The sequence below is a fragment of the Chelonoidis abingdonii genome, chromosome 1 (genome assembly GCF_003597395.2).
Source record: "Chelonoidis abingdonii isolate Lonesome George chromosome 1, CheloAbing_2.0, whole genome shotgun sequence".
In the NCBI taxonomy this organism is placed as follows: domain Eukaryota; kingdom Metazoa; phylum Chordata; order Testudines; family Testudinidae; genus Chelonoidis; species Chelonoidis abingdonii.
The window spans coordinates 359,910,956-359,923,711 of NC_133769.1; the positions used below are offsets into that span (position 1 = coordinate 359,910,956).

General features: G+C 37.7%; 1 protein-coding gene across 2 annotated transcripts in view; it reads right to left on the reverse strand.

Moving 5' to 3' along the window:
- Window positions 1-12,756, reverse strand: part of ACER3 (alkaline ceramidase 3) — a 77,087-nt gene that overhangs the window by 46,688 nt on the left and 17,643 nt on the right. For both annotated transcript variants that reach the window (XM_032771517.2, XM_032771518.2), the window contains exon 2: window positions 3,788-3,898. In XM_032771517.2, the coding sequence (XP_032627408.1) occupies window positions 3,788-3,898 (111 nt within the window). The remainder of the gene's footprint in view (window positions 1-3,787; window positions 3,899-12,756) is intronic.

A 12,756-nucleotide genomic window follows, 5' to 3' on the forward strand; every position in this document is an offset into this window, starting at 1 on the left:
GATATCTTAATATAAAAATATCCCCACAGAATATTATCCATCTGTGGTTTTCTTCTCTTGCATTTCCCCCCCATAATCTAGGGACAGGAGTGGTCCCAGCTAGTCCAATAGCCAAAAAGAAGTCTACATGGTTAGGAATAAGTGAATGACCCCTCAACTGAAAGGTTCTAATGACTAATTCCACACACAGCTCTCAGTTTCATTTAAAGCTAAGTCTTCTAGGCCGGTTATAAATTCTTATCAGTCTGTGGCTGGAGTGCAGAATCCTCTCTCCCTTGGCATTTATTTATCTTTGGCACAGTTTGCTGATTTAGCACTAGAACTTGCTTAAGCATGCCAAAAAATAATTATAGAAGAGAATTTAAAACACAAAATAAAACACTTCAATTTTTGACAAAAATTTCAGGATAAATCTGGGAGCTATGCCTCCGATGTACACTCTTAAAATCCAACACCTCTGATAAGAGAAAGCAGGACCAATACATACCAGACATAGAACTTGAGGAGATAAGCAAAAGGTTAGATTAAGATCAACACAACTACAGAAGTGCTTGATACAAGAAGTTGGATCAATTCCCTTCTAGAATGAGCAATATGAAAGTACTAGAGACACAATCCCCAAGAAAATAAGTAGTACATGGGAAAAATAATTCAGAGAGACTCTCTAACAGGTCAAATTCTAATCAGGCATTGCAATATCAAGTGGAACCTGGGGCTAATTCTGGTGGCAACTTCAATAAAGGTTAAAAGTCTTATTTCTTCTCCTATTGAGTTCAGTGACAATCCAACCCCAGCAAGCTGAATGGTAGCAGAAATAAGCCATTAAAATAGCGCTCTGGATCCCGAAGAAGAAGTGTAACTCTGTAAACTTGGTATCTAATATGAACAACAAGGAGTTTATCTAAACAGCTGGTTAGAAACTCCCATCTTCTTCCTTTTCTCACCAAATCTAGATGCTAGCACATATGTAAAATGATGGGTGCTTCTCTAGTTCAAACAGGTTTTGCTCAAGGAGGAAGTAGATGTCAGCTGCAAAAATCTCAGGGCAAGAAATAAACAAAGGACTATACATACTTCCTGGGATGCTATGGTATGACAGAACACCGAAAGACAAACCCAGAACCACCTAAATGCTTGAGAATTAGATTAAACATCAAGTCCCAGGGAATTTGGGGTGATTTCTGGGTGTTACAGTACGTTCCAGGAGTTCAACACATTATGTCTTTTCAATGTTTGCCTTTGATACCTACTAATAGCAAAATCTTTAAGTATTAACATCTTAATTTGTTGAAACGAAACCATAATGCTCTTATCTTTACTTCATAGCAATTCTGCTGCTTTACTGTTTTCGAACATTAATAAAAAGTCTGAATTGTTAAGCCAAAGCAAGTACAGGACCTATGTTAAATGCTTCTTAATGAAGCATGGTACCTGAAGTTAATTCACTTAACAGATTTGCACTACGGATTGTTTGCTTTATGGATTGCATTTGTGTTTGTTCATCTGTGACCAACTGACTGTAAGGAGTGAACCCTGTTAATAAAGAACGGCTGTTGCGAGCAAATGCATTTCCTCTGGTGGTACTTTATGAGGAGACATTTTGCACATCTTCATTTCAATAGGTTTACCTTTCAGTTACGATCTTAGAAAAGGTGTCAGAGTTCTTAGTACATTTGCTCTAAAACAAATCCTCAAGACTCTGGAGCATAATTGAGTCTGTCTGCTGCCCATGGCTAGCCTGTTGAGGCCACGCCCACACTCATGGAAACTATTCTAAATTGTCAGTCTCCACAGCTAATGTTGCAAGCCAATACCTAGGTGCTATAGAAAGTGGCACTAGAAATTCAGCAGGTGGCACTTACTTTTCGAATGAACCAATGGTCCACAGTATTAAGGATGTTGTGAGGCTGAAGGTGATGTTTTGATACAGTAGTGATCACAAGTGGTCATTTTTTGAAGATTCCATGAAACTTTTTACAAGAGCATTAAATTTTGTATGTTGGCCAAACTCCAACTAGGCAGTTACATTTGACCTCTCTAAACTGTCCTACAGTTAGAAGTTAGACCTGGTCTACACTAGAAAATTAAGTCAGCTTAACTATGTCATGCAGGGGTATGAAAAATCCACACTCCTGAGCAGTGTAGTTAAACCAACCCAACCCCCAGTGCAGACAGCACTAGGACAATGGAAGAATTCTCTCAGGGAAGTGGATTATTGACAGGAGGGGTTCTCCCATCAGCACAGGTAGTGTCTACACTACAGTGGTGCAGCTGCAGCATTGAAGCTGTAGCATTTCAAGTATAGTATACAGTATTCCCTTCCTGCCAGACTGTGGCATAGCATGTACTCTGTTAGAGTTGCCACGTTTCACAACAGCAGTGGCTACTTTAGTAGTGATGAAGTGATTCCTGTGTACATCTTTTATTTCAGTTTTGCTGATAAGAGTATTTATGGATTTTGGGGGGATGAAAGGGCGAATGCAAGATTTTTTCGCTCAAGACAGGCTTCTCCATGCCAGAAGTAAATTTCACATCTGAAGACATCTACACAGCAGCTGGGAGGTGTAATTCCTAGCTCGGGCAAACATACTCAAGCTAGTGCTTAAACACAGCAGTTTAGCCACAGCAGCACTGGCAGATGTTTAGGCTAGCCTCCAGAGTATATACCCAGGGCTCAGGCAGGACTGTACTCGGCCAGCTAAGAGAAGGCCTCTGCAGACAAGGAAACATGCTAACACGTATAGAGGACTGTCAAATTTGATGCCACTTCGCAATAATACAGTGGAACCTCAAAGTTACAAGCACCCGAGTTACAAACTGACCAGTCAACCACACACCTCAGCTGGAACTGGAACTGTGCAGTCAAGTAGCAGCAGAGTTTTAAAAAAATTTTAAAAAGCAAATACAGTACAGTGCTGTGTTAAACGCAAACTACTAAAAAAAAGGAAAAGCAGCATTTTTCTTCTGCATATTAACATTTCAAAGCTGTATTAAATACATGTTCAGTTGTAAACTTTTGAAAGAACAACCATAACATTTTGTTCAGAATTATGAACACTTCACAGTTACGAACAATCTCCATTTCCAAGGTGTTCATAACTCTGATGTTCTACTGTATACTTTCTCCCAGTTTGGAAAGAAACTGGATGACTGGGGCAGGAAAGGAGCTGTTAAGTTCAGGGTTGTTTTTTTTTAATGCTTTCAACACCACAGATATTTGAGCTTCTTAGAAGCCAGTCTACAGGTTAATATTACAAAGCTCTGTAAAAAGGAGAGTGCCCTCTAGCTACTGGGAGAACGCCTTGAATGTGATTTAGTGTTTGTCTTGATGCAGGTCAAACCAGTAAAAGGTAAGCACTAAAACTGACAAAATAGATGGAAACCTGGCACTTACTCAGTTCCTCCAAGGTGTTTGCCCACATGTTTTATTTATGCTTTTATAAAAGTGGTACAAATTAAAAGACTAACACAGTGTTAAACTGTTGGTAAATATGGGCCACACAACATAGCTTCTGTAAATCAGCCTAAAAGGAACACAGTCTATGAAAATGCATGCACTGGATTAGGACACAAGACCAGATAGGGCTTATTTTACTACATCAGACAGTTATTTTGTGAATTCTAATTTTATTTATCTGGCCTAAACAATACTAATAATCTCAAGACATTTTAGATTATATAAAGAACTGAGGTTGAAGTGAGAACAGAAACATGTTCCGATTTTGACTATACATATCTCATCTGAAATCCCTGTATAATTAAAGTGCAAGTCAAGTTTTACACATACCTGTGAGACAAAAAAATGCAGCTAAATATCGTTTTTCAAGGCCATCTTTATAGGTCTGAATCGCACCATAGATTGGAGGTAGAATGAAAATCAGGTTACTCACTGTGTTCCCTGTAGGATAGAAACCAAAGCAGAGATTTAGTATTGGGCAACATGCACTTGAAATAAACAAAGCTACATTCATTCAAACAAGACTTCAACAGTTCTCAGTAAAAAAGTTACACCTTTTCTCCAAGCCTCTTTCCGCTTTAGCACTTTATCCGCTGTTAGATTTTGCTACAGTCTGGCTAACCTCACATGTGCCTAGGTAATATTACAATACTATATCAGACCAAAGAGCAATACTAGATGAGGCTTATGTTCATGGCAAAGAAACAGAAAAAATATGGTTAATCTTGGTAGAACACAAAGCACATTTTATCAGAAATTCTTTCAGCAAATATAAATCCTCAAATAGTAAAAGTTTTGGTATTTTAATGAGCTGCTTTTTTTGAAAAAGCAGCTCCTGGAACACTTTGGGGGCACTAACATGAGCATAGAGTGTTCCTTCCTTTTCTCCCCATGCTCTTCCCTATGATCCCTCAAGACAGGTTATACAAATTTTCATTTTAGATTTAATTATGTAAGCTAACTGCAGGCAACACTCTTCCCTCATCAGGGTTTAAAACTTTTACCATACACTGACTAACCAAGGCATATTTCTAAAGGCAGATTTCAGTAGGACCAGCACATTCTTAGTGCGGTCCAAAAGCAACAGGCTGCTGGGACGCATAACATCTGAACACAAGAGCTCTGCTACCAACACAGATCTCCAGTTTTTAGCTACATAAAACTTGAAGGCATTTGCGTAAACACTGAGTTTGGCTGTATTCAGATACGTATAACATGCAATCTGATAACACAAAGACCAAAAATAAGTGTCACATTTTAGAACTTCAACTAATCTATGATACCAGATGCCACAGCAAGAAAGTAGTGCACCTGCACAGATTCTATAAAGAATGGCTCTACCATACTGACTGGCTAGTGTTTTTACATCCACTTTGCATGGGTATACTATAACTGACTTCACAAAGTGCAAAACCACCATGAGAAAACCCTTAAGTAAAGCAACAGGAATTAAGCAAAACAGGCTTGGTCTGAAGGGAGTGCAAACTCAGCATCTTATCCCTGCCTGATGTAGTCAGATTTTAGAAGCAGAAGTTATGTACTGTAGTTACCAAATTAAATATAGACCTATACTTTTCTTTAAAGGCACTGATGCATAAAAATACACGCGTCTGACCACCTGACAATATAAAGCACAGAGAAACATGTACTTGCAGATTACATCAGACTAAAACACAGAAATCCTCAATATTATGTCAATATCAGAACCTTATTATTCAAGGATCTCCAATAAGAGTTAAATTGTATAAAACCTGGAACAAACAGGCACATCCTGCAAACCATGCGAGTTAATTTGGGGCATTTTGACCAATATCGCAGCTCAATATAGCACCTGCCACAGGAACTCATCTCACACAAATACCTACTCCCCTCAAACTACTTGCCGAAAGGAAATGGGAAGAATCAAACTCTGCTCAAGTGTTTTAAAGTCTAATTTATTCCAAGAACCACTACCAAAGAAACATACTTTACATATTTAAACACTTTCCTGCAGTGCAAAACCCCCAGACACAACAGCATTATTCCAGCATGAGAACCGGAATGTGAAATTAGATACTGATGATGTAACTAGCCTGTTTTCACTGTTAAAGTTCAGCAAACCTGAAAATGCAGCTAGTATAAACGCTGACAAATTTAGATTGTTTCTATTTTAGATGTTCTTCATAAGCAGATAAATCTTATCTGAAGTGAGTACCTCTTTAATAAGCTGCTTTACTAACATGATCATGCTTAACAATGGCACAACCACCAGTTTGGACCAATTATAAACAAAGCTGATCTGGCTGCAAGTCAGTGATCCCCAAAGAAAGGCCCCAGTCTTACAACTAGTGCTGCAGAAGCACCCAAGTGAATTCTTACTGAGGTCAACAGGGCTGTGCAAAGACACCCAATGCCTATCTGACTGCAGGATAAAGGCATGCCCTACGGAATCTCTTCATTCTTAATTCCCCTTGGTGGTCACCAGCCCAACGACTAGTGTCAAGACGACTATTCTCTATTCCAGTAGATGCGTCCCTTTAGACAAGGCTAGATAATACTGTATCTCTCCTTGATCATTAGTTTGGGGAGAGGAGGAGTGCAGAGCCATCAGATAAGGAGAGAGAAGATCATAGGACCTCAGCAGGCTAAAGATTCTCATTTCTACCATGTGACACATCCCTAAAGCAGGCAGTAGATAGCCTCAACAGAATTCAGGGGTGGAAGAAGCTCCCGTTACATTAAATATTTTTGTGGTATGTATTGTAAATATTTACAACTTGGCCATTATCTTGTCCTCCCCACAAACAATGGAAGATGGCCATGCAGCCTGAAAAAGCAGGGTAAAGTTTCTTTAGAACATTTTTTGATCCTGCTAGTGAAGGCAGGGGGCTGGACTCAATGACTTTTCAAGATCCCTTCCAGTTCTAGGAGATAAAATAAATAATTGGAGATATACCTATTTTATTTTAAAATATGGCCCTGTGTTCTAAGTCTTTATAATTTTCTAGAGTGGCTCTTAAATGCTCTGATTTCCCAAAACAGCTATTGCAGATCATGTAAATCTCATAATTTCTTAAAGGTGACTATTAGTATGAAATGATTCATAGTATGCTAAGAAACACGCACAAGACGACTCAAATATAAAAATACTGAATTAAAGGAACATGTGAAGAAAGACCTGTTCATAACTAACAAAGCAAATCATTTCAGAATAGAGCCAATTAAGGCTGGAAACTTCAGACTGATATGAGAACACAGAAAAGAGAACAATGTACATTAAGGCAAGAGTTTTAGCTTTAATTCTCTAAATATTTATAAAATGGAAGCTCATGTAAACTATTTGCTACAGTCTTATCAGTGAGTACATTCCTTACATCTCAGGCTGTCTTGCAACAAGAGGAAGTGCCATCACTCTTAAACTGTAGATACTACTTCCCGTGTTGTTTTAGTGCATGGTATTCACTAAATGCTCTTGGCATGCATCAGGTGAACCTATTAAAAATATTGTAAGCTTTGCACTTTTGTGCTTCCCCTACTGCTCCAGACTGCGGAGTCCCCCCCTTATCCTCCGTCTCACCTAGTATGCACTCTCACCCCACCCAGCTTTATTCATCTGAAGAGCACAAGACTCAAGGCCTTCCTTGAGCACAGGTTCCCCATCACCACACATAAATTATTAAAATCTCGTTGATTTGTTAAAAGCATTTTTTTCAAGATTATATTAACCCAGGCAGAGTAATTTTTTTTAACCTAAGTCTTAGTTTAATCTGTCATCATGGTAAAGGGAAGACAAGTAGATTTCAGGCTTTGCAAATTTTCATGACAATTTTGCAAGGCTATTTTAATACACAGCATTGTTCCAAAGTGACATTTTATTTGCCAAGGAAGTTCAAGTACAGTACTGTACTTGTATGAAAACAAATGTATGCAAATATCAATTTCACTGTCCTCTATTAGGTTATATTTCACCATATCTGCAAACTATCCAACAAATATAATAGGCAATTACACTTTCTATGGAAAATTTGAGAAGTCTATTACGTTGCATGTATATTCACAGAACAATTTTTCAGTCCTTCAAACATATATATAAACCACAAGTGTACATGGCTCTGAACAAGAATCTCAGTCCTGCCAAACAAAGATATGACAGTCTAAGGATGAGCCTGAAGAGCACACATGAAAGGAAACTGAAAGGCATAAACGGGTACATCACAGAACGGAGCTTGGCGTTAGCTGGACTATTTCGTAGAATAAATGGGCTCTCATAAATTTGCAGAACCTAGATCTTGTAAATCTTTAATTCCTGCAGAATTAGCTAATTTCTGAATTGGAAAGTTACTTCTACAAAACATGTGAAGGAGAATGTGATAGGATAAAGTAAATGAAGCTAGACAATTAAGTCTGTTTTCAACAAAATATGGCCATTAGAAAAATCTAAGCATGGAATAAAAATGCAACTAATTGTAACACATTTAGGGTAACAAATGCAAAGTTTCCAATGAGGAAAAGGTACTAAAGAAGTTAAAAAATACCTCATTAAACTTTTGGCAGGGCAACCAGTGTGACTTGAACATTTCCAAATTACCCTGGTGTAGATATTTGTACTAAGGATGAATGAGAGATTTATGAATCATGAGGGTCCTTTCCACTGTTAAAATGTTCTCTTTCTCTCTCTGAAAATAGGAAAAGCCATCAATTTTGACTCTGCTGTAGCGAAAACAGTAAGTAGAAGTATGGTGTATATGACAGTGTGGCAAGGACATTTTTGCTGTTAAACTTTTTTTAGTTTTAGATTTGTGATCAGTAACAATGAACATCACATTTCTTCCATTAAAAATCTGTATCGTATCATACCACCACTTTAAACAAGTAAAAAAAAAGGGCAAGGCATTTTTAAACAGATCTTTAAAAAGGGATACCAACTATTATTACAAGTAACTTCTAAGTTTACTTTAACTAAATGATTCAAGAAAAAAAAACACAACAGTTTTACTTTGCACATCAGACAGTATTTTGCATAGTCACTGTCAACGTATTTCCATTTGTGTGGATCTTGCACATAGCAATAGGGAAAAGAAAATACAAGTATGAGATTGTGAAATCAAAGATTGGGTGGAAGATGAAGTGCTTGAATCTTCTTTCAGTCTGTTTATTATTAGGCCACAAGTGACTTAATCTTGTCACTTTCAAAAATATGTAAAGTTCTAAGGACTTATTTTATTAATGAAACCTTTAACTTTTGGCAATCCAGTCAGAGCTGTAATACAAGCTCAGGGTGTCTAATATGCTTATTAAGAAAGTGGGAAGAATGGCATGCATTCAAGCACACCAGAAAGAGTGGACACCTGCTTGTGCCTAAAAGCTGGATTAAGTTAGCTGTATCATGTGGGGGCAGCCCTCTCTTTTAGAGAAAACTTCATGTGATGCTCTGGGGCAGGCAGAGGTTTCTTTCCATGCATAGGGAGCCAGATGAATGAATGGAAAGGAGAGGGAGAGAAGGGAAGGAAGCAAAAGGGGTGAGGGGTTAATTATGTGGCATGGGTGACAGAAGGGACAAAGGGCATGGAAAGAAAGGTGTAAAAAATACGTGGGTGGGAACTAACGTATGCATGGGTCTGAAGGGTAGGATGAGAAGCTTCAATATAATACAGAAGATGAGAGACCTGTAGAGGGTTTGATATAAAAAAAATTAAAAAATTAAAAGAATTAGAAAGTCAGTAGCAATTTACTTGTAATACAGGTATAATTTCTAGGGCACCCATCAACATGATATCAAAGTGCCAACAGGGAAATTAAAATGTGAATAAAACAGAAAATTTCTGTTGTATATACAATATTTTACAATTAGACCACACTGAGCAGTAAACACAGCTCAAAAACCTTGAAAAGCCGAGATCATTACTAGATTACCAGAATACAGGCATCACTTCAGAAATTCTTCAGAAAAAGAATCCACATTTCTTCAATTCACTAACTTGTATCTTTTGCAATTCTCTCTTCCATCATATCACCAGGAAAACAGCACAGCAATTAGCTTTTCATTTTCACAAGCCATTTTTAAATATAGAGTATCATATTAGCAGCCCACAGTGACATACACAGAATGAGTCAGGAAATCCTGTATCCAACTGAAACTTCAGGAGGACCTCAAGCAGACAGAATAGAGTAACCCAAAATGGAATCTGGCCAGTGTGTACAATCACTTATCTCCCTACTTTTATAAAATGTGCCATAGGAACTTCAACGACTCTGAGTACTCAGGACCTCTGTTTTACTGTCATCCAGACGTACAGAGCAGTGTTACATTCGGCTGGAGCACTGGATCAATACTGGCTGAGGGAATAGTGTTAACCACTGAGTAGAAACAGCTAACTTCTTGCACCCTCCATTTCCCAGGGACGTCCCCCCTTTCATATTAACTAGGCCTGTTCTTGCTTAGTTTTGGTAATTTATTGCTATAACAATCCATGGTGGCACCCAGCTGCACCTTTTAAGTAAAAGCAACCTAGATAACATTCAAATATATCATATAAATCTTTCAAATAGTAGTCCTGTAACTCCTGTGTGTTGGAAACCAGAGAAAATATTGAAGGAAACAAATAATTAGACAAATGTTAACTGAACCATATAAGCAATAATTGGAAACTCAGTGAACCCATAAAAATGGGCAATGAGAAAAAATAATGGCTAGAACTAATGGGTTACTATAAAGAACAGTGTTAGATCTGGCTTTAATGATGATGAAGAAGTTTAAACAGCAGATTAAAGGACTGCATAAATGGAATTAAAATCAGAAGGCAAACACCGCAGAGAACCAAGAAATTATACAAAGATCCAACACATACCATACAGCATGGAGGTATATCCCATCCCTATACAGTATTGGGAAAGTACAGTATTCACATCTTGATACAGTGCTATAAGGAAAGATAACTGGACAGAGATCAGAGAATAGCAACGGAAAGTATCAGGAGTTAAAGGGATGTTCTTAAAAAAATAAAATCAAAAGAACTAAGTATCTATACTGTAGCTAAACAACAATTAAAAGGGAATGATATAACAGTCTACATATTTGGAAGATGTGAAGATTAAGGAATGAGAGGAATTATTTGGGTTGTTACATGGGGGTATTTTAACTAGTAGCAATTAAACAAAATTAAGAAAAGATAAATATAGGTAGAATTTCCAGAAAGTGAGCTCTGTTACACACCAGAAGTGTCTCCTAGTGGGAAGCCCCATAACTTGGAACAGTTAAAACTAGACTGGACAAAACACTAGAATATGAACTGCAGAGAACAATATAGCACCGCCAGGGAGATGAATTGGATGAGGCATGAACACACCACCAATTCTACCACCAATGGCGAGACAGGCGAATGCTATGAGTACACTAAAATTCAGTCATGCTATGTCTCAGACCTGACAGGAACAGCTAGCTGTTTCAAAGATGCCGAAGCACTGGTATGGGGTCTCTCACACTGGACCTGCACTGACAGAAGCAGCACAGGCACAGTACGGAAGGCTTGCTAGGTCACTCAAATGTGATTATATAACACACAAAGACCTGTGCTTCCAAAACTTCTGGGCTGCTTCTCCCCACCCTTCATTTCTCTAGTACGCAACGATTTGTTCTGGCTTCCCAGAGGTATTTTCAGAATAAGAGATTAACTATAACAGCACGAGTTTGGCCTTTATTCCCAATGACCCAAAATATGCCATTGCTATTTTACAAGCTTTTCTGATCTGCTATCTCAATAGATACGTTACGGCTTATGGGCTTTACATCCCTTACTCCAGATGCAGAATTTATTCTCACTTGAGGACTGGAACACCAATTCAGCTGATGTTTTTATATCAAAGTAAAAAATATTATCTACAGTATTTGACTTTACATTTGTCTTCTAACATCACGAAAAGTCTGGAAGGTAGATAGTGGCAAAAGCCTTCCACGCTCCTGACTAACTCAGAATACAGAAGAGAGCTCAGTTCAAACTTGTAAGGGGCGTGGGTGTATTTTTCAGTGTACTGGGTTTTTTGGTATCCATGTCTTATAAAAGAACTTGTAATTCAACTGCTCATAAAGTGCCCTGGGGTACATTAAATTATCCCTTACTTTACTCTAACCTTCATCTAACTCTCTATAAGACATTTTGTGATATTATATATTAAAATACACTAGCTATATAAAAATCAATATGTTCTACTGTTTAGCTTCCAACATTATAACTTTCATCCAGAGAGGATAAGAACAGATATTTTTAAATTTAAAATCAGATTTTCTTATTTAAATCAGATGTTTTTATTGAACTTAATTTTTTTTAAAAAATAAACCTGTTTAAAATGAAATCTGAATTTAATACAAAATACGCTAAGCCCTAAACTTCTTATAATCTTTTAAAACATTTAAATAAAATAAATAAAATATTCTGAGTCCATGGGCCTCTATCAAAAACTGAGTTAAAAAGCTGCTTTCCTATATTATAAAGAAAGAATCAGGGGGAAGACATCTAACTTTTGAGGTAAAGCTTTATAAATATGGCACAAAAGGTCAGCCTACGTAACTTAGTAGATGTTACTTAGAAAATGTCATCTTCAAGATACTGACGGTCTGTCTACACTACCTGCCAGATTAGCGGGCAGCGATTGATCCAGTGGGGATTGATTTATAGCGTCTAGTGTAGACACGATAAATCGACTCCCAAGCACTCTCTCGTCGACTCCTGTACTCCACTGCCGTGAGAAGTGCAGGCAAAGTCGACGGGGGAGCGGCAGCAGTCGACTCACCGCGGTGAAGACACCACAGTAAGTCGATGTAAGTATGTCGACTTCAGCAATGTTATTCACGTAGCTGAAGCTGCATAACTTAGATCGATCCTGCCTTCCCCCCCACCCCTCCACACACTCTCTAGGGTAGGCCAGGCCTTAGGCAAGCAGAAACTTCCACTCCAGTCACTTTCACATACGCATATTTGAAATTTTCCCAGGAGGACCTGAAATAATCAGTTAATTCACAGACTACAGTTAATTCCCCTAATATATCATACAGTTGTAAATGTGAAATGTGTTTTGATAATAGAAGTTTATGTAGTCAAAACATATGGATGTTTTATTTAATAAAAATAAATATCATACACTGTTGTGTGTTTAATTAAATTCCAGTTACCATCCTACTATAGCTTGACACAAATCATGAGCAAAAAAAGTTAATTATCTAGTATAAACACAATATATCATTCATTTTCCAACACAAGAATCTGAAAATATTAAGCTATATAGTTGCTTAAATAAATATATATCATTAGAGTGTACCCTCTCAG